The sequence below is a fragment of the Podarcis filfolensis genome (assembly GCF_964270895.1).
Source record: "Podarcis filfolensis genome assembly, chromosome: 5".
In the NCBI taxonomy this organism is placed as follows: domain Eukaryota; kingdom Metazoa; phylum Chordata; class Lepidosauria; order Squamata; family Lacertidae; genus Podarcis; species Podarcis filfolensis.
This window is the reverse complement of record NC_139608.1, coordinates 70894170-70916869: the sequence shown is the minus strand read 5'-3', so window position 1 is coordinate 70916869 and position 22700 is coordinate 70894170. Positions and strand designations below refer to the sequence as shown.

The 22700-nt window shown below is 40.2% G+C and overlaps 1 protein-coding gene across 17 annotated transcripts in view; it reads right to left on the bottom strand.

The window, feature by feature from the left end:
- The window catches only part of HERC4 (HECT and RLD domain containing E3 ubiquitin protein ligase 4), a 32641-nt gene extending 10347 nt beyond the window's left edge, over positions 1 to 22294 (bottom strand). For 2 of the 17 annotated variants that reach the window (XM_083614450.1, XM_083614445.1), the window contains exons 1-17: positions 22104 to 22227; positions 21521 to 21626; positions 18069 to 18157; positions 17090 to 17369; positions 15883 to 16042; positions 15293 to 15369; positions 14581 to 14802; positions 13109 to 13200; positions 11668 to 11798; positions 11093 to 11253; positions 9964 to 10040; positions 8527 to 8660; positions 6684 to 6743; positions 6425 to 6536; positions 2788 to 2977; positions 1507 to 1679; positions 250 to 369 (exon numbers count right to left, since the gene is read on the bottom strand). In XM_083614450.1, the coding sequence (XP_083470576.1) occupies positions 250 to 369; positions 1507 to 1679; positions 2788 to 2977; positions 6425 to 6536; positions 6684 to 6743; positions 8527 to 8660; positions 9964 to 10040; positions 11093 to 11253; positions 11668 to 11798; positions 13109 to 13200; positions 14581 to 14802; positions 15293 to 15369; positions 15883 to 16042; positions 17090 to 17315 (1935 nt within the window). In that variant the 5' untranslated portion in view covers positions 17316 to 17369; positions 18069 to 18157; positions 21521 to 21626; positions 22104 to 22227. Of the gene's footprint in view, positions 1 to 249; positions 370 to 1506; positions 1680 to 2787; positions 2978 to 6424; positions 6537 to 6683; positions 6744 to 8526; positions 8661 to 9963; positions 10041 to 11092; positions 11254 to 11667; positions 11799 to 13108; positions 13201 to 14580; positions 14803 to 15292; positions 15370 to 15882; positions 16043 to 17089; positions 17370 to 18068; positions 18158 to 18869; positions 20425 to 21316; positions 21362 to 21520; positions 21627 to 21995 lie in introns of those variants that run through there. The other 15 variants (XM_083614451.1, XM_083614447.1, XM_083614449.1 and 12 more) reach the window with 12 other exon arrangements.
- Between the last annotated feature and the right edge of the window lie 406 nt (positions 22295 to 22700).

The window sequence follows — 22700 nt, the reverse complement described above, 5'->3', positions numbered from 1 at the left end:
AGTCATGTTCATTAATTTCAATAGGTACACTGTTGAGTGAAATTTTGGTTGAATACCATCCATAGAAATCTAGCATGTTAGGGAGAACACCCTTCTCTCCCACACCTAGCTATCTGTTTGCAGGAATTTATTTATGTATTGGGAACACTGAGCCATACAATTCATCCAAATGAGCAGCTATGCAATGTGAATTCAAGCCCATGCAGTGTATTTTATAACACATAGTGAAAACAAAAATGGGACATTTACCATTCCATATGCCTGCTGCTGAATCCAGTGGAAGTAGTCACTTCTTATGTCTATCAAATCCTGTAGTTCATGTATGTAGAATTTATCATATTGTATGATTTGCCCACCTCTTTCATTTACCTGCATTTTAAAGAGAATGCAGTTTGTCACTGAGAATATTTTACATTTCACTCTATTCTATTAAAACTATTTCTTCAGATTTGTATATGAAATGCTATTTGCAATATTTTGGCTGGCCTTATAAAGGTATTGCCATACTATGGAGTCTGGAAGTTGCTGTCTATGTTAGCCAGCCTTCTTCACAAAGAGGAATAATTTGTCTGAACTCTTGAACTATTTTCATTTATAAATATATGTCCTTTCCCAAAGCATAACAAGACTGGAATATGTTAGTCACACAATGATTTAGTTATAAACTACAGGGAACAGCCATTTTCTGTGTGCACCGCTTTCAGCCACAGAATGGGGAGGGGCTGGAACAGGCTGATGTTTTAAGGACATTTTTTGATATGATGCTTTCTCCCTCCCACTTTAGGGGTTGGTATTTGTTTGCTGAATGTGACCAAGGTTATTTATAACTGATAAGCTGCAAGAGAAAATGTGTTTTAAATTATTTATTTATAGAATGATACTGTTTTTATATATTAAGTTGTAAACATTAAGAGGTTAGTGTAAAAACAACCATGCATTTTATTCCAAGATGCACTCCAAAAACCAACTTGATAATGAAAGTACTTGTTACTACCAGGCAGCCTGTGAGTGGGGTTCCACATGTTTCTTGTCAGCTATTTCGATATGCAGTGTCAGATCTTAAGACATTGAACCAGAATGCATGCATGTATGCATAGAACTTAGTGATTTCTCTTTTGTGGTTCTGCCTTTGCTAAAGCAAGGTATGTTGTTCACAAAATAAATTTTGACTCCATTTGTAATATTGGCATGAACTTTCAACTTCTGTGGTTTGGGTGAGTCCATATACTGAGAGCCGTATACTTTGATCTCAGTTCTGATGTTACATTAAATCAAAGTATGGTCTTGCATGTCTCTTCATGAGAACATGAGGAAATACTTCATCCAATGATCATACGGATTCCAAACAAATCCCAATGGTCCACACAGCCACAACTTACTGTGAAAGTTCAGACTTCTAAACTCTAGACTTCTAGACTCAGTGAAAATCAATTGCATCAGTGATACAGTACATCAGCCAAAATGTATCTGGCAGCAGAAATAAGGATACAAACTGCAAAGACCTACCCTGTGCAAAATTTCCAAAACCTTGAGAGAAGAGTGCAGGCAGCTAGAGAAGATTCTTTGCTCTGAAGTTGGAATGCCCATCTTGTACAATTTAAGAAGGTGGACAACAACATCCTTGTAAAGTTCCACTATTTTAAGGAACAATGGAGGCTCCAATGCAGACCACCAGTTTTCTATCAATAAAAGGGAAAAGCAAATCTAGCAGACGAAAACATTGCACAACTTAACAGGACTTATATGTAACTAATACTGTCTAGATCTCAAGTTCATTAGTTGTTCAGCAATGAATAAATTAGACCATCCATTTTTCCACTCCATATCAACATCCTTTTAATATGTAAGAATAGGAGACATAGTTTTTTGGATGTTACAAAGGGAAGTGCAAAGTTTATTGCCCCTGAGGAGATATCTCTCAAACAGTCGCAAGAAACCCTGCTTATTGACTAGCATGAATTCAAAAAGACAGTTTAAGAAATTTCATTGGACACTTGAGCAATTTCGGATTTAAAAAATAACTTGGCCTCAAAATTATAAATCTGTATCACAGTAGAGCATAGTTGATAATTTACTATTATTTATAATCTACTATTATGCCTTTCTGGTATATTTGCCTCGTACAATCATACCTCGTGTTGCATTCCACTCTTGTTACGGACTTTCAGCTTACGAATGTGGCAAACCCAGAAGTGTTTACTTCCGGGCTCACTGCCTCTGCATGCTCAGAAGCGATCTGCATGCTTTGCGCATGTGCTTGATCGCACCGCACACATGCACAGAAGAGGCACTGTAGTTGCGGACTTTTCAGGGTGAAAACGGCACCCCGAAATGGATAAAGTCCACAACTAGAGGTACCACTGTACCTGCTAATGGCAAGAGGAAATACATTACATATTTTTCACTCCAACAAACACTATCAGTAAGCAAAAAACAAACCTTAGGACTGACATAAACCACAATTTCTAGTTTGCATTTAATGCTATGCCAGGGATCACTGTTTCCACCCAGCGTGAATGTGGAGGAATAAGTGGCCAGAGGCAGTGTGTTCATGGCAAACGATTAATAAAGGTTTACAGTGGTATGCAAACAAAGCAACACTTGCTCATAGAGCTACACAAGGATATCTATATGCAACAGCGCTTCCCTTTAGTAGTGCAATGAACAGAAGGTGAAAACTGATAGCAAGAACAGTTTGAGAGATTATATATGCCCACGGTTAGTTTTGCAAGCTGCCACACCCTTGCAGCAGATTAAGACATACAAATTAAACAAAAGAAACCTTACCAAGTACTTTCAGTGGAGCCTTTTCTAGATTCACAATAGCAGTTGCAAATGGGATAGCTAGTGTCATGTAATTGTTTGCGTCACTCATTAGTGGGCATTCTGGCAGGGTTAGAAACAGTCTTAGGGCTTCAACATCAGGCAAGGAACTAGTCAGTTTAGGAATAAGGTTCTTTTCCAAACTAGCTGCAACCTGGGAATGTGGTACAAAATAGATTCTGGTTTTAAACTAAAATCATTTTCTATTATAATAACTCATTTTACACTTTTTTTAAAAAATGAATTTGAACATAAACTTGTTTTTTTTTAAAAAAACAACAACCCAGAGCTCCTTAATCACAATAAATGTTTTTTATAACAGCTATTTTACAAGAATGATGAAAGTTACCTTTCATATCTGTTCTGGAGTACAACACACATTACAATATGAAAAATGCGGCCCTGAAACACAGTTTCATACTATGGAGTGTTTCTGTTCAGGGGTTGGAGCCATTCTAGTCAGACATAAAACTAAGCCATAGTTTGCTATCACCATGGTTTGCTGAAGAAACCAGGACCCCAACCACAGATGATCAAAGAAACTGTGGCTTGTTTTGCCTGGTGATTCCCCCCCCCCCCCACCAAATCCTCTTGTGAATAGATGGTTGCTGAGCAGAAGGCCTTTGTGACAATCAACTTATCAACTTACCACTTCTTTTGCCACTGGCCAACTGCAGACAGGAAACGAACATTCTGCTCAAGATCCTTTAATGGCTCCAAAAGCTCCTGAGCAAAGTAATAGTCCTAAAGGTACTATCAACCAACCCTTTCCTTGCAATCCTCCTGAGCAAAAGTTCTGTCTGCTCTAGCTATTCTTTCAGTAACAACAAGTGTTTCTCAGAACTAGGAATGAACTGAGTTTATCAGGAAGTGAATGGGTGACAGGGGAAGCTTTTAGATCAAAATCTGCAACTGCATTTGTTGAACTGTTAGTATAGTCCTTCCTAAGAACAAAGGTGAGCTTTTAAACATATATCTCTCATTAGATATTAGGGGGAAATGCTCGTGGTCTCTTACTACTTTTCTTTCTCATAGGGCTCATCAGCAATGAGGCATGCAGGGTAATGAGCCTGTTACTGGGCACAGTAGTGAAGGATGGAGAGATCTGTTAAAAGTATCAGTGATAACCTCTTACTTGCATGAACAATTTCATTTTCTAGCTGTTTTTCCCTTACACCTCTGTTGCCAGGCAGGGGCTTCTGAACGATGTGACAAACTAAGCTCAAATCTAAGGATCTGAAGTTCAGAGGTAACTAAAAGCAGAGATTCACAAGCCAACTTCAAAACATAGTTTGAGATCATGATTTGTTGGGCACAAACAAACCATAAATGGTTGGCCAGGATGCTCACAGACATAGGCAGAACTCACCTGAACAACCCATGGCTGAGTGTTATTCCCAAATCCAGCCATTGAAACACTAACTGAAGAGACTTCCGGGTTAGTGCGAAAGGCTAATGGCGGATTCCCTCCGAGCTCCGGAGGGAATCGGCTCTACAGGAGTTGGGTCTTGCCGCTGCGGCGACGCGGGGACCCTTAGAAATCACAGGCGCGGAAGCCTGTGAACCTGGTGACTCGGCGGGCACCATTTGCGCCCCCCCGACCTGCGAAGGAGCCTTTTTAAAGGCTTCGGAACGGGGGACGGGGTGAGCGGTGCGGTGCCGAGAGTCGACTGCTCCTCCTGTGGAGTGAAGCCGCGAGCCATGGTCGGAGAGCGCTGACTTTTTCTTGTGAACAATCGGACTCTAAAAGTAACAACCCGTGAGTAGTACGGAAATTGGACTTTTTAAGGAAATTTTCTTTTGAATTTGGCACGATCGGGGAAGGCGCAAACAGGAAGTCCACCTCCCCGTCTTGTAAAAAATCTAAAGCAAGGACTAGTTAACTAAGGTCGAGAGAATTTCTTCTTCTTTATTGGACAAAAGATATTAATTTCACGATTTGGCAATACAAGTATAAGTAATTTTACTGGAGGATAAGAGCTAATTTTGAGAGTTGAAGTGCCACCCCCCCCCCGGACCCGGGAGTGATTCGCGAGAGAGCCTGTTGAGGAGATATAGAAGAGTTTGACAGCTGTCAAAATTAGCTGTCAAAAAGGAAAAAGAGAACTTTGTTTCTGCTGTCTCTGCTGGATATATTTGTTGCAACTTGGCTATATTTTGTTGAAAATAAGTAAGAACTGATACAAATTAACTTGACTTTTGGATTTTAACTGGAAAGAATATTAAGTTAGCAAAATCCCTCTAGAGGGGGATTTGGGACACTACAAGAATGGCTGGAGGAGGGAAAATTCAGGCTGGGCTGGACAGAGTTTTTGTTCTCTTGGGAAACTTACAAGGCCAAATTGATGTTTTGGCTACAAATGTAACAACTTTGAACTTAACAGTAAATAACATTACGGAATTTGATAAGGATTTGACTCAGGAAGCCCATGCAGCTGGACAAAAAGAGAATTTTGAGAATCTTGAAAGTGTGGAGAAAGAGACATATGTTGTTTCTGAGGAGAAGGAAGGAGGAGCTGTAATTTTGCAAATGACAAAGGAGAGCCAGAGGCCTGATATTACACTTACAAAGGAAAACAAGAAATCAAACCAGAGGCCTGACAGGATGATCACAAGGGAAAATAAGTATTGGATGATGAAAATCTGGTTTGAATTGGCGACTGAAGAATGGAGAGATCTCCTTATGTGGAGATCTGAAGACCTATGGATTACAAATCTGATTAAAGTGGAAGCTGGAGTTTTTGTGACAATTGGACTTTTGGACCCTACTTTTAAGTATGGAGGTCTGGCTGGAAGAAACATGGACCTTATCGGGACAGAGCTGCTCCGAGATCTGGTGTTTAATACTAAGGACTATCAAAAAAACCGGCAGAGAGGAACTGAGAGAGAATTAAGAGCCTCGGACGTGAGATCTCCAGGCTGATAGAAGATTAAGACTGATGGATATTTGTTGGGGATCGAAACCGGGAAAGGGGGTGGTGGGGTTTGAGAATCCAAAGGGTGTACAATTATGATCTGTTTTATTTTTTGTTTGGTTATTAATATGAAAATTGGGAAATTCGTGGAAGGGAATTTGGGTCGACTTCAGAAAAAGGTTTGTGTATTGAGGTACAAATATTGATGCCTATAAGTTAAAATTGGTTTTTTAAAAAAATGAATTAAATATAAAAAGGTTAAAAATTGGGGATAGGAACTTGTTGAACTAACAATATGAATTGGAATACAAGAAGGGGAGGTGTGGGGAAGTCAGGGAAATATGGTACTGAAAATATGGAATTGTAAATTTCATGTGTTTTTAATTTTTTTCCTTTTTTTCTTTTTTGACTTTTTTGTATTGAATGTGAAAAATTTTAATAAATATTTCAGTAAAAAAAAAAGAAACACTAACTGAAGTACATTTAAAAAATCTCAAAATGTTGACAACTCTGTGGAGCTACTACAATTTACATTTTTTTAAAAGTATAGAATATTTCGACAAAGCATCAAGCATTGCATTACAAACCTAAATTTACCAGTTCTGTGCAAAAAGAACCACCAATTGTTTAACACAGTGTAATACCTGGGATTTGAAACTAGGTGCAATAAGGATTTCAGGACAAACCTGCTGAGATATATGAGGATGTTCCGGCTGTATAAGTTTGTGAAACAGAAGTCGAGCAGTATTCATGTCAATCCCTGAGTATCTGGCACTAGTTCTGTAGTGATCATCATGGCTATGAAAACAAAAAGCAGTAAGTAAATTCTGCTTCCCACTACTTATTCTCTATACTTTTAAATGAATATGGAATTCTTAATTATTTCCAAACTTTCATTAAATCTCGTGGCTTGGACATTTAAAATATTGTGTATCACCCACTGACCTGATAGCTAAAAAACTTCCATTTAGACAGCCAGCTGAGGAAAATGTTCCGTCGATTTCACTATTAAAAACAAGAATAAGAAAAAATATATACACAAAGTTAAATTTACTACAATGTTCTAACAGTCTGTAATAATCACTGTTGACATTCTAGTCAATGGCAGTTGTTTCACCACACAAAGTCCTGGAATTGCCACTGGCAGAGTATCTGTTAGAAGGCGGAGATGAGCAATACTATATTCCATTGCTGTACTCCGTTTCTTTTTCACAAAGAGAGGTCACTATGTTCTATCAGCCATAAGGGTCTTTAACGCAAAATCTGTTTCCCAACTCCTTTATGCTTCAAATGTCTGGTACAATGGTCTATTTTCTAAGTTGGATGGGTTCCAGACTAAGTTCCCTTGGTTCCTACTTCAGGTCCCAAATTGTGTCCCTAATTCAATTCTATTGTTGGAAACAGGTCAATGTCCACTCTCCACTAAAGTGTGGTGGGCTGCCTTGAAATACTGGTATTTGGCCTGGGGAAGGGCTTACTTTTACATCTAACCAAAAAAGAGTCTGTCAGTTCATGGTTGAAAACTATGATCCGAAAAGCCTCATCAACTGGTCTTTCACCATCCTTTTTACATCATTTGGGCTATGACATTGCCCTTAAATCCCTGAGGCAAAGGTTATGGGATATTTTATACAGCGATCTTCATTCTATATCTTATGTAACCTGTGGACCGTTTGCAACTGGAATCCACTATGGCCATGATTTTCAGTTACCATCGTATTTCATGAATCTGTCTGAACCTAACTATTGCCAATTATTCACCAAAGTCAGACTAAATGTAATCCCTTCAGAAGTACTAAACGGCAGACTGTCTGGTATACCCTATCAGAACAGGCTGTCCTTATGCTCTCAGGGTGTTGACTCTATGAAACATATCCCACTACACTGTGAGCAATTCAAACAAGCCAGGGATCAATTAATTAAACCCCTTTTGGTAAACTGCAAAATCCAAAACCTTCTATCTTAAGTACCTCCTTGGAGATATGTCAAATGATACTATCCTGGCCATGGCTAAGTTCCTCTTGGAAAGAATAAGAAACAGAAACCTACATGGTCTGGATAAAACATAGTAACCGCCTTGAAATCCTTTCCCTGTATTTCTGTTTTATTTTGCTTTTGAAAATGTTTTTGTGAGTCTCTGGATCGAAATTAAGAATGTATGTATATTAACAGGTGAAATGGAGCATGTAAGCCAATGTTTACAGAAAAGCATCAATTCACAAGACATATTTCTATTTATTATTAGAGTCAGACACCTATCAATTCATTATAGAGCTATGATATGCTTGAGAGATACTGGAATCATGACCACTAGAAGACAGTACAGGAGTAGAATTAAGGGGACACCTTTTCACTTCTTACACGTTTATAAAAAAAATTCCAATTTCATTTAAAAAATAGTTCAGTTCTGCAAAGGGCAGATCAACCAATAAAGGTAGCAATACATACAGATAGCCATACTGAAAGGAAACATCCTATGTTACAAGAAAACATAGCTTAACATACACTACACTTGAAAAGACTAAAAGGAGAGAAACTTTCTACAAAGCCCAATCATATTTCTTAGTGAATTTAACGGACATTGTCATGTGCGTTTCCTTCCCTCTCCCATTCCTACTGCAATCCTTTCCTTTAAGCAGAGCTCTTCCTATGTTAACTAAGCTGAGCGTCCATGAGGTAAGAGTAATACATTCAAATGCAGGAGCCAAGTGGATGGTTCTGTAAAGTTAAGCACACAACACCACTATCTGCAAGATATGCCGAAAAGTGTAACAACCACCATTCTTACTTTGCTATCTCTGCAGGGAGCCTCCCTGATCCTGAAGATGAGCAGTGCAGCAACCTCTGAATGAAGCCTTCATTCACAGTCCAGATTTGCTTCGAAGCACATGGGTATCTGAAGTCATCTGGAGGTTCCAAATCCTACATTTTGAGTGGCAAATTATACATAGAAATATTCCCCCCTATTAACTAGGGCTAATTTCCAGGAATCCCTATATTTAGAGTTGCTACACCATACAACTTTATTTCATGTTTACTCTTGAGCAGTCCACACATTTTGCTTTTGAACTTGTAGCATATAAGCATTATGCACAGAAGCTGGTTGGTTTCTATATTATCTGAGAAGATTTATATAAAATGCTTTTAAAGAAATTGTTTTAAAATTTCCCTTTTTTCAGGAGTGCTAATTGGAGCTCAGCATAATGGCCCCAATCCAGCTGTAGTCATGCTTTCCTGCATGCAACTATCACCCCCAGATTAATTCATTAAGTTCAATACACGCACATCAGTGCTTCACAGATTTCCCTTGCTGCAGTAGGGCATTTCAGGGCAAGGTCCATCCATCTAAATTAAAGGCTGAATGGGCCGTTTTTAATAATATGATATAACAGGGATGGGGAACACGTGGTCCTTTAGGTGTTTTTGAACTCCAGCTGCCCCCAGCCCCCACCATCATAGCCAATGGTCAGGGATGATGGGAGTTAAAGTCCCACAACACTTGGAAGGGTCAAAAGTTTCCCATCCTCATAGGTGGAGAGCCAGGATGTACATAACAAGCTGACATCACCATAATGGACATTCATATCCTGTGTGTGATATAGAAGGCATTTTTATTTTATTTGCTTGAAAAAATTATATTCTGCACTTCATCCAGGGTGATGAATAAAACATAAAATATACTGTGATGAAACAAAGCAGATAAAAATACATCAAATTTAAAACGGTTATAAAATTATATTTAAAGAATGCAGACAGTTCCAATAAAACTTTGTATTTCTATGAATTCATACTTCCAGTTTACAGCTTTCCTTAACTTAAAATAAAGATCGGCTCAGTCACTAAACTCTAAATATTATGTATGCACACCAATCCTCAAAAGGAAAGATTGCTTTGTTTAGGAACTGTGAGTTTTGCTTTATCAGCTAACAAAATGAAGCTTAATTTTCTCTAAACAACTTACAAATAACAAGTTTCAGATACTTTAACACCAAATCCGAAAGCATATTGACCACTTAAGATATGGAAAAAAAGTTTTATCTTAAGGCACAATAATACACAACTGAAGCTACACTAGTTGCACTATATTTTAAAGAATACTCTAGTGAAGCAAATGGAAAGCAACACTAATACAAAGTCAAAGTTCCAGGTATCAGATTCAGCTCTAAGCACTTTACTGAGTAAACACAGAAGCCAGCTTATGGATTTCAAAAATGAGATGAACTACCTGTAGAGTAACGTAATGTGAAAAGCTTTGGTCTCCACCAGAGAAAATCCTATGTACATAATAATATTCTTCACGATCTATAATTAAAATAGCATGATGTTAACAGCAAGAAGAAAGCTTGAAAAGAATTTGTCTTTTATTTAGGTAGGAATGAAATTGAGGGATGCCACTTTTGCAAGAACATCAGGTAACTTTTGCCAATAGCAGGTCTGCATACTAGCATTTTACACCACACACAGCAACCTTCCTTTTTGAATCACATTCACAGTTATTGCTCTGCACTCTTATAGATCAACAAGTTCATTCAGAGAAAAACTAGAGTTGACTTGTATGGAAAATGGTGCATTTTGGGGGGGGGGGCGGGGTAAGGATTTTTATTCATTTTCATCTTTAAACTGTTTACCATGGTTGCATTGAGATATATCTTTGTTTACATTAGAGCATAACATGCTGTGATTATATAAAATTAAAGTTAAAAGTAAAACAACACAACAATAAACAGATACACATTTCTGAATATATTAACAAAGTTGTGTCAGTGTATATACCAAAATTATTAGCTATTATGTGTATTTGCTTAGATCACTGATCAAAAGTCAAAGGTATATTGTATCAACAACTATCAGAATTTATAGGAATTTATGGGAAGGGGGGGAAATAATAAAACTTGTACTTCACGCACACCAGACTGTGCTGTAAACTATGGGTGCTGTTCTACATTATGTCTCATTATTTCTGTAATCAATAAAGTCACACCAGACTGCAAAAATCTGTCGTGTTTATTTTGGCTTCTTGCTACTTTTAATTTTGCTCTCAGCTTTTCCAATAATGCTGATTGCCTAATTGCATTATATCATTGGTTCATAGTTAATAACTGTAATGGTTTCCATGTCCTGGCAATGGTTGTTCTTTCAGCAGTTACTATGATATGTTAGGGGTCCTTGTTTCCAATTTGCAACATATTGGTGCAGCATTTATTGCTTCTACAGTAAACACAAAAATCTCATGAGGCATAGATGCAATACTAACAAATCCAGTCCCTTACCCATTATCACAATATAACTATTCTTAAAATAATTCCCCCCTAACGCTCCAAAAATATATATACAACTAAAGCAAGCATTATTACCTGAATTTAGTGGGATGTCTCCATTATAAGGAAGCCAGTTTCCTTTCACTGGGAAAGGACTTTTCCTGTTACTGGTTGATCCCATGCCCAACTGTCCATTGCCTCCAAGACCAAAAGAATAAATTCTTCCAGTGGAAGGGACAAATGCAGATGTGTGCTGCCTAGTGCAAAGAAAGAATAGAAATTCAAAAAGTAAGAAACTGAGAATGCTGTAGTATATTACATATGCTATATGTGACTTATCTATCCCCAGTAACTTAAGAGAAGACAGTTGCAATGTTCTGTTCAGGGTATTAAGAGGGAGCGGCCTCTAAACCGCATGGAACTTGTAATGCATTGAGATGGAAGGCTACTGTGCCTATAGAACAGCCTTCATGCCAATCCAATTAAGTAATTCACTGGGCTGCATAAACTAATGTGTTATCTAACTTACAGCAGTCTTTTCTTTATAATGGTGCATAACTGGGGTGCCCAACAAGATTTTGAGAATTCCACAGCAGCTAGAGGTAAACTTACTTCTTACACTTTTCAAGTTGCTAAACACCCCATAAAATTATTCCATTCTGTGGTCTTACCTTCCACAAGCAATCTGTGTGACAATGCTCCCCATAAGTTCAAAAACTTTTCTTGGGTTTATCTCATGGCCAGTAGAGTTATGACCTAATTGCCCATAGCCTCCAGCTCCAAAAGTAAACACCCCACCTTCCTAAAAAACATTTGAAGTTAGAATACTTTTTATGTACAAAAAATAATAGTTACAACTGTGGAGAAGCACTAGATATTTGCCCTACACATATAACAAATAAATTGTCTTTACAAACATGCTTATCTTCATAGATATATAGTTTAGTCCCTGCACAACATCCTCACTGTGTAAGAGTATAAACAACAAAATAAATCCACAGTCCTGTACGCCAAAAATAAATCACATTAACTTTTTTTAAAAAAAACCATTGATTTTTAATTTCAAGTAACAAAAAATACCCATGCAAAAAAATCATGTAATCTTTAGCTGAGTTCCAATTTAAAAACACATGGTTGATTTAAGAAAATCTTAAGTTAGTGGTAATATCAGACTGATAAACAAGATAATGTAAAATGCTATTAGTGGACCTTGCGCCCTGCCCAATATAGTAGGACTACTATTTTCACTTTCATATTTATTTGTTTCAAAATGACTTCAACTGCAGAGCAAGAATTGCTCAAGAGAACAGAAAGTGCATTTCTCCACATTACCTGAAGCAAGAGTTCAATTTTGAATTTTAAATCCCACAGGTTTTTAAATATAAGCTTTATGCTATGTACTGAGAAAGCAAACAGTATTTGTTTACAAAAAACCTAAACTATTCTTCTGTTTGCAGATACTGTAAATGTCATATTCCAATTCTGAATGTAATGACAGCTGTGTAAATAAACCCAAGTATGTTGCATTAAATTAACACACACACAAGACTATAAACTGTGCTTCAGCACTAGCAAGAGAGATGGCATCCATCAGCGGAGCAGCCGCCCACATGGTTATTAGAGCTAGGCTGAATGCAATGGAATATTTCTAAACATGAACTTGTAAAGCTCTGAAGGAAAATAAGCACAAGTTCTCCTTTCTTTCTCCCCTCCTCTGCAAGTCAGCAGCAAGTGATACATTACATTTCAGCAGCTCTCCCCCCGCCCCCCGAGCTTATATAAATGCTGGTATGAGCAAGCCAATGCAACATGTGATCTTGGCAGGTTCACTGATGTTGCCCAAGCTAGTGGCTCAGTACAACTGTAATGTGTGAATCTTCCCTCAGATGAAGGGGTTGGTGCGGGAGGAGTTCACACCCAATATTGGGCAACCATTCACTCCTGACAACAGTGCAGGGTTACAAAAAAGCAGACCAACTGGTGACATGAACATGTTTTCTCTCCTACAGACTGCTGAATCCCTCACTACTGAAGCAGTCAGCCTGCATGTGAAAAGCTATCAAAACTACTAATTAGTTAAGAGTGTGAAATACAGTATTTCTACTACAGTACCTTTGTAAGAGCCGCAGTATGATCTTCTCCACAGGAGATGTAAACAATTTTCTGGGATCTTAGTGACTTTAGAAGATTGGGAACATATCTATCTGAAAATTGTAATAAATCAGGAAGTGTAATATACACTTTGCAACAAATTACATAAAACAATATATAAACTACTGATTTAGTTTATAAACTATTATTGTTTTACATACCGTATTTTTCGCCCTATAGGACGCACTTTTTCCCCTCCAAAAATGAAGGGGAAATGTGTGTGCGTCCTATGGGGCGAATGCAGGCTTTCACTGAAGCCTGGAGAGCTGCAGCGCCAGCCCCACAAGGTCGGGGGACAGCAGGGAGGCGGAACACCGCCATCCCGCTGTCTCCCAATGTGGTTTGGAGGCTGACGGCGGGGAGACGCGTGCTTCTCCCCGCCGCCAGCCCCGCAAGCTCCGGGGACAGTGGGGAGGCGCAGCACATCTTCCCGCTGTCCGCGGACCTGGTCTGCAGGCAGGCGGCGGGGAGAAGAGCGCTTCTCCCCGCTGCCTGCCCCGCAAGCTCCGGGGACAGCTGGGAGGCGCAGCGCATCTTCCTGCTGTCCCCGGACCTGGTCTGCAGGCGGGCAGCGGGGAGAAGAGCGCTTCTCCCCGCCGCCTGCCCCGCAAGCTCCGGGGACAGCTGCGAGGCGCAGCGCGTCTTCCCGCTGTCCGTGGACCTGGTCTGCAGGCAGGCGGCGGGGAGAAGAGCGCTTCTCCCCGCTGCCTGCCCCGCAAGCTCCGGGGTCAGCTGGGAGGCGCAGCGCGTCTTCCCGCTGTCCCCGGACCTGGTCTGCAGGCAGGCGGCAGGGAGAAGAGCGCTTCTCCCCGCTGCCTGCCCCGCAAGCTCCGGGGACAGCTGGGAGGCGCAGCGCGTCTTCCCGCTGTCCCTGGACCTTGTCTGCAGGCGGGCGGCGGGGAGAAGAGCGCTTCTCCCCGCTGCCTGCCCCACAAGCTCCGGAGACAGCTGGCCCCACAAGCGCCTGGGGGGAAATAATTTTTTTTTCTTTATTTCCCCCCCAAAAAACGTGGTGCGTCCTATGGGCCGGTGCATCCTATGGGGCAAAAAATACGGTAACAAATAGTTTTGTTGCACTTTGAGGTTTATAATTCCACAGTATGTGTTGTTCAGAGAAGCACTACAGTGCAACAAATAGCAAAGTGCCTGGAAGTTATATAGTATTTTATTCACTATTTTGAAAGTACCGTTATTTCCTACAATTAAAGCATGCAAAGCATTTCAAAGTTACTGTAGTACTGCACTGCAATGATATCCACAGTTCCTTTCAGCAACTTTCAGTTCAGTGGATTTCTCATCCGTTAACACAGACACTCTGAGCATCAATTCAGCAGAGTAGCATAATTTGGTTTTACAAAAATAAGCACACATTATCTGATCATAACTAAAATGGAAAGTAATATAGTTCATAGTTTTAAATTTTGTGTACTTACCATTTTCATCATTAAGACCAAGTTGGCCAAATTTGTTGCGTCCCCACCCAAAAACTGCTCCAGAAAGAGTAAGCACAAAGCTATGTGCTCCGCCCGCTGTAATTTGTGCAAAAGGTATCCCTTGCAAAGATTTTATCCGTTGTGGGGAAGTCTGCTTTTTGAATTCATAACCTAGACCTAGTTGACCATGTTTGTTCTGTCCCCAGGAAAAGACTTCACTACCTGTTGAAGAAAAGAAAAGACACACATTTAAGATGAAGAATAACTGTAGGAATTTACGTCACTCTAAGAATTAAAATTACTCCACTATCATACACAACAGAATTCAAATGGTGGCAATAATTTTTCAGCCAAGAGAAAGGGGTATTTTTGAAATTAAATGCTAAAGAAGTAGGGTAGGCAACAAGTCTACACACACATTTCCAAATAAAGCCCAATTCTCAATATATTAATAGTTCCAGGTATTGCATGGAATCTCTGTACATTTTAGAATTTGGAGATCAGTGGCAAACATAAATGCTCATAATACACACATTTCCTTTCCTTAACATGAGCAAAGCTGAAAACTTGTTTACTCTTTCTGTCCTCTCAAAGCTATCAAACACTGGCTATTTTACGATGTGAAATGTTTAGTGTGGTTTTTTCTATTGTCATTGTAAGAGTATTTTAAATTTATACAGAAAAACAAGCAGACAGTCCAGAGATTGATTACCTTTGGAGAGTGCAAGGGAATGATAGTAGCCGCAGGCAACCTGCACTATTTGGATGTCTGACAAGCTTTTTATGTTTCTGTAGGAATAACAAGACATAATTAAATGAACAGCCTTTGCACAAAATGCTATAAAAACACAAAGCTTTATTTCCTTACAGAAAATGCATCTTAATCATTTCAAATATTATGTGGCATCATGACCATATGCAACATTATGGTTCAGTGATGTAAATGAGCTGCAGAAGTGCTGGACTCACATGCTACCCACTCCTGCCTGCATAGCTCAGGAGTCATTTGGAAGCTTCCACTCTCACTTTTAGTAAAGCCCAGCTTGCCATATCATCTGCACCCAGAACTAGGATTAACATTATCTATGGTTAGTTTAAACAAGCCAGATTCATAAACTACTAATAGTTTACTGTTGACTTGTTAAACTAGCCATACTAGTTTGAGCTTGAAAAATTACAAAGATGCAAAGATGAAGCAATAAGCCCTTTTTACAAAAGCAAAAGGAACAATTTTTCTAAGATGAAAGTTTTTTTTATTAAACCCCCCCCCCAAAAAAGCCTTATGTTATCACTTAGTTTTACCTGGGCACTCTGGTATACTCCTCAGTTCCAGGCAAGCCAAGTTGTCCATCTGCAGCAAAACCCCAAGCATAGACTTGACCACTGTCATTTAATGCTAACGTGTGGGCTTCTCCACATGAAACAGCTACAATATTTTGAGCATCCAAGGCACTCACCTGCTCTGTAATCAAGAGAAAAAGCAGCATAATGTTACATCGCTCTTGCCCAAACATTTCCATGATGGACTGCACAACTGAACTAGCAAAAATGTGTTCCTACAAACATGTCAGATCTCCTTTACCTGAGGTCATAGGTGCTACAAGCCACAATTCACTGGCTTGTAGGAAACCATTTCACTATTAATCTGTGCCTAATAAGGATTGTAGTTTTTCTTCCTCTCTTAAGAACAAAACTTATGCTACCTATATATTTTCACCCTTGGCTGAAGTAACTGCTTTGGTGGGGGAGGTAATTTTAATCACTAAAGTGACACAACTGGATGCTGTCTCTCAATGCCATGGTCCCTATCCGATTCAGGGAGCCCCAATAAAAATGGAAGATTCTATCTCCTGAATCATATGTAGTTGCACCTTAGTAGCTATCTAGTGAATTCTATTTTAGAACAGAGTTGAACACTACAGTGCTATCAATCAGCAGCAGCACATGAGGTAGACACAGTGGCAACTGAGGACTAGGCAGTTTTGTAGACTAAAGCATTTTCAATAAAACTATTTCTAGAGGCCCCACTTTGTATTACCAAAAATTACTTCATGTATAGTCCAATTAGTGTATCATTGGCATAAATAGAAAAAAGTACCTCAGTGGTTCTAAGCACTGAAATCAAGCTGCTGCTGCTTTAAGAATTTAAAATATAACACACTTAATGATCAACTAATGTTAATACATAATTTCTCAGACAAAAATAAAAAGTCAACAATATTTTAAATACTGCCTCTGAATGGGCTACAGTTTAAAATAATATAAAAAACAGATCTCCAACAATTTCTTAACGAAATATCTTGTTGCATTTTCAGTTCCATATAAATAGAGGCTTTCACGCAATAGCAGTGGTACCAAAGTCAGAAGGGAAAAAAGAGCAGGTCCTTGAAGCTCTAGTAATTCTAGAAACACTTCCATAATCTAAGCAACTGCTGCTGCAAGTATAACTGGCACCCACATACAGAACCTAAAGCAATACGGTTATCTAACAGGCACTATTTTAACTTACCTGGTCGTTTCCTGGATTTTTCATGTCCTAATTGTCCTAAATCATTACATCCACATGTATACACAGTCCCATCATCCAAGACAAACACAGTGTGTCTTAGTCCACAGCCTACATCTCGAACCTTTTTGTTTATGAAAAAGTTGCATCTTCTGGGTTCTAGGACAACTTCTTCATCAATGCCCCCCAATCCAAGCTGTCCAAAAGAGGCATTTCCCCAACATAACATGTTGCCAGCCCTCTCAATGATCTGCCAGCTTCAGCATTCAAACGTCCAGCATCACTGTAATGGAGTGGAAAATAAGTTAGTACTAGAATACAGGTGACTTGGTATTTATAATAGGATTCACAAATTTCATCTCTCAATTATTGTGATCAGCCCAAATAAAAACACTAAGAATTTCACGTCTCATTAGAATAATTCTATGGCAGAAAAATGTAAATACGACTGATACATGTTCTCTAAAATATTAATCATCTAATTTTAAATAAGTATTTTGCTAGAGCTAGTATTTTTGGACCTCTGAATATCAAAATTGCAAACATTTCTTGCAGGCCAAATGTGGTTGCTGTGTGTTACTCCTACAAGCGAGTAAGATGCGAAAAGGCATAACCAGAACTATTTATGAAACCAGTAATGACAGCAGGATAGAAAGCACCACAACGGCAAATCTGAAAGGATTTTTTTGTGCAAGACAAATTTTTGTGCTGACTACAAATTCAGCATGGAGATTAAATTTTCTGGACATTTGAGACTTGGAAAAGAACAGTTCTCTCTTCCCCACTATTTTTACACATTTTCTCCCATGTCTTTACATTTAAGTCAACCCCTAAGATTATATTTAGCCCAATCCTAAGTATGTTTTACTTGATAAGTAGATCCCACTGAGTTCCATGAGATTTACTCCTAGCTAGGTATGCATAGGATTGCAGCTTTAGACTGAAAACCGCAAGATAATTAACAAAATCCAGCCACACTTACGAGACACTCAAGATGGTGCTGCCAAGAGCTGGAACATACTTGTAAAAAAGTGGCCTTCAGACATCCATGCCAATCACGGCAAATTCAATCTATGTTATAAGAACATAATTAGGTAAAAGTTATGGGAATTCACATTTCTCCAAACCCAATCACATATTTTTTTCCCCACTTGAATATCACTGAAAATAGAATTTAAAGAGAGTCCCTAGCTGAAAAAGCATGGTAAATCTTCGCTTCCTCCAGTATCAACCATTCAAGCCCTACAACTGGCAGGGGGGGGGTGCTGTTAGTGGTGGTTCCCCATATGTGGAATACCCTTCCCCAGTTAGGTATGCCTGTCTTCTTCATTATTAATATGCAAGAGGAAGTGAAAAACATTCCTGTCCACCCAGGCATATAGTGGCTGAAAGAAACAGTTCTTGACAACCCTGAAATCATTAGATATGAGGCTATTTGACTGGCTTTAACTTTTTTTAGATCTTCTAATTGTTTTTAAATGTTTTGAAACACGTCTTTCAATTTTCATTATATTGTTTTATTGCTTGGTTAATTGCTGCCTTGAGCACCTTTCAAAGAAACAGCAGGAGTGAAATTTAATAAACAACAAAAATAATAATTAGATTAAAATGTGCTAGAAAATATATATCGCCCTTCTTCAGAAAAAATAAAAGGGCTTATTCTACTTTCAGTGCAATGAAACAGGCACACAGCAACACAAGGTTACTCAAGCAGATCCAGAGAGTTCTCTATATAGCTCTCAGCACGCTTATGCATATTTCTATGATTTATTTTCCTAGATACCTGACAGACAGCCTTTATCGATACTCATCTTCTCAGGTGTTAAGATGTGCAGAGGGAGCTCTCTTGGTAGCTCTGCCACGCTTAGAAGTGTGAGAAGTGGCAGCTTGGGAGATGGCTTACTCTGTGGTGGCCCCTAAATTATGGACTTCCTTCCCATAGGGGTGCATCTAGGGTCTTCACTGTACAGCTTTCACCATATGCTGAAGAAGACACTTCTCTTTGTGCTCACCTTTGATAGTTAAGTTCTTTTGCTGAATTTATACTGTTCCATTTCATGGGATTTGGCATAAAACAATAGGAATCGACATAAAACAATGACGAGGCTAAACAACCAGATCAAAATAACACTAGATACAAGGAAGTCTTTATCATCCACTAGAATGAACACTATAATGGCAATATCAAGCCAATTTATTATCTCACTAATTCAGGGGCTGTGCTGTCCTGCCATGCCATATAGTTGTATAAACATTTTTATTATTAGAAGATTAAAAAGCAAAAATTCCTGAATTAGAAAGGGTGGGGGGGCGTAATACGACAAAGCTTTACTGTATTTCTTTCTATTTAGGTGAATAATGGTTTGTTTTAGTCATACACCCAATAACTCTGAAAAGATTTACTGTATGAACCTAGAGCTTTCCAGAAGCACCTACAGTATGAATCATTGTTGCTACATCACTTATACGAAGCACAGTAATGCTGTGGATGAACACTAGCAATATCTAAATCTCCAGATGTCTAAAGACCAGGGGCTTATCCACATCTTTTGCCCCACTCTTTTTGCACTTTGCCCAGCAGCAAATTGGCAGATCTCTAAGCACAGATATTACATGCTGACATGGCGTCACTACTGTCAGCAATCATGCTGTAGCATTCTGTACTAACTGCAGCTTCCCGATTTCAAGCATGAGGGAAGCCCCACATAGAGCACATTGATATGGAGGGTAAACTTACACACAAGAGCTACTTTCTGTCAACTCTGGATGAAAAACAGTGCAAAGCCAAGTTCCAAAATGGTTTTTTAAAAAAGGACCACAACTTTCATTTTCAAACTATTGCACCTTCCAAAACATATATCCTTTATGCCTACCTCCATTAAGCTCACAACTTAATGTAGCAGGGAGTTAATGTATATGTCTGCTAGAATTTCCTGATCCACATGTGTAACTACTGCATCACCATAAAAGTTTAAAAATTCAAATTATTTCAAAGATGAAAATTAGTTGGTATGGTTAAAGGCACACACAGATGATTTATATTCTAAGCCATGGATGGGGCTTACCAAACTAACCCTTCAAAGGGTGTGTAACTCTGACTTGGCAGCTGCAGTTATGAAACAACTCTGACTAGTACCAAATAAATTGCAAAACACCCACTTGCAACTCAACATACCTTAAGCATGTCTAATGGGGAGAAGGAGAAGAGAAATGCTATGATTTGCTATCTCTGTGGTTCTAGGTTAACAGGAACTGTTGCGCTAAAAGAATCATTGGATGAGGGAGCACTGTGGCTACAATATTATGCTCACTTACTTGGAAGCAAGCCTTACAGAATATGATGAAAAAACCAAAAAAAACAAAAAAAAAATTTCTGCCAGTAGCACCTTAAAGACCAACTAAGTTAGTTCTTGGTATGAGCTTTCGTGTGCATGCACACTTCTTCAGATCTGAAGAAGTGTGCATGCACACGAAAGCTCATACCAAGAACTAACTTAGTTGGTCTTTAAGGTGCTACTGGCAGAAAAAAATTTTTTTGTTTTGACTATGGCAGACCAACACGGCTACCTATCTGTAACTAGAATATGATGAGACCCACTGAGTAACCAGTTGAGCTTATATAGTTTATCTACGTCAACCTTTTAAGCATTGGCTGAAGGCTATGTGTTTGGACAGGTAGCATTAAAAAGTGAGCACCTTCTGACACAGGGCTCAAGTCAAGTCTCCTAACAACTTTACAGTAGCTCTTTTGTCCCCCCTCCCCATTTTTGGTGAAGCTGGCAGAGTTTGACATTAGTAAACGTCCAGATGTAGGAGAAGCATAGCTGCAGTCCTAGATACACTTATTTGGAAGTAAGCATCATTGAGTACTACTGGACCTATTTGAATAAAAGGCTGGGGTGCATAATTTCTGTAAGGTCAGCTCTTTCGGGCCTTGACAGAGCATTGCCCTGAACAGAGGTGAAACTGGGCCCTCAGTTTCATTTCAAGCTCCTTCTCTCAAGTTTCAGCTTTCATTTCGATACAGAAGTCAGGAGTACTTCTGCAGCAAGGCTAACTACCATTCCCATCTAGATGGGTATTTTGGGAGTTTGCTGTATTTTCTTTTGAATTACTGTACTTTTAATGTATATTTAATTTGAATTTACTATGCAGTTCACAGCTCCGGTAACCTTTGGACTAACAGTGGCAAATAAATAAACCGTAACATTGCTATCACTTGTTTCTTACTTGTATGAGGAAAAGTGTATTGGTAGCCTTCTAACCAACTGCTCACTAAGAAGTAAAAAAGAAAAGAAAAGCTCCTGCCTTCAGATGTCCCTTCCAATGATGCAAAGGTCACTCAGTAAGCGCTGGGTACTTATTAACAAAATAAGAATATAAATATATTTAACCGAGTACTGTACTGTCTTCACTTTAGATATACCCAACTACCTGTATGTAGGCTCCAGCTATTTTAGGCTGCTGGTGTTCTAGTCACGAAAACACACCATCCTGCATTTGCTCAACACAACGGTTTTTTCATCTAAAAGGCCTGCGACTGGATTCAAAACACACATTTATATTATTTAGCAGGGTTCGTTCCCCCCGGAGGTTTCGGCAGCTATGCATGTGGAGCACCCCACTTTTTCCTCACGCACCCCTCGGGAAGAGGGGCGAGTGGCAGCTGTCAAACCCCACCAGACCCCAAAAGGCTCGTTCCTGGCGGCGCTGCCCCTCCGCCCACCGCCGCCTCTTCGTGAGTCACGAGGAGGCTGAAGAGAAGCCCCCGACCCCCCCACCCCAACCGAGGCCCCGGAGAGCCCCAACTCTCTCCCGCAGGCAGTCGGGCTCCGCTGACCCTCCCCTTCCCCTCTTCCAGGCCCCGCGCTCCACCCCGAGGTCCGCGCTCTCCCGCCGGCCACCTTACCAGCCTAGAAAGCCCGCTTTCTCCTCCGCTTCTCCACCCCAGACTACAGCGTGGACCCCCTCGGGAAAACACACACACAGCAAGGCCGCCCTGCCCTGCCCGACTCACGGCAGCCTCCTGCGCGACAGCGTCCGCCCCCGCTTCTCTCCTCTGACGGAGGAAGCTGCCGGGCTGACTCGGCCCGGTGATTCCACCCCAGGCGGGCCCCGGAGTGCGGCAGCGCCGAAGCGGGAGAGCAGGCGGGCGGGCGCCTGTGCCGAGAAAACAGGCCCAGCAGCGCCGGCTCGCCTTGCTCGCTCTCCCTCGCAGTGCGCAAGCGCCGGGCCCGCCTGCGTCGAGCAGCCGAGGCAGGCGGGAAGCACGCTCTGGCTCTTCTCCCCGCGGACGGAATGGGCCCGGGGCAGCTTTTCCCCTCGTGTCGCTTTCGCTGGGGGGGGGGGGGGGAGAGATGGGGTTGCTTATTACAGTGGTACCTCAGGTTACATACGCTTCAGGTTACAGACTCCGCTAACCCAGAAATAGGGCTTCAGGTTAAGAACTTTGCTTCAGGATGAGAACAGAAATCGGGCTCCGGCGGCGCTGCAGCAGCAGGAGGCCCCATTAGCTAAAGTGGTGCTTCAGAACAGTTTCAGGTTAAGTACGGACCTCCGGAACGAATTAAGTACTTAACCTGAGGTACCACTGTATCTCCCCCCTGCCTCGCTC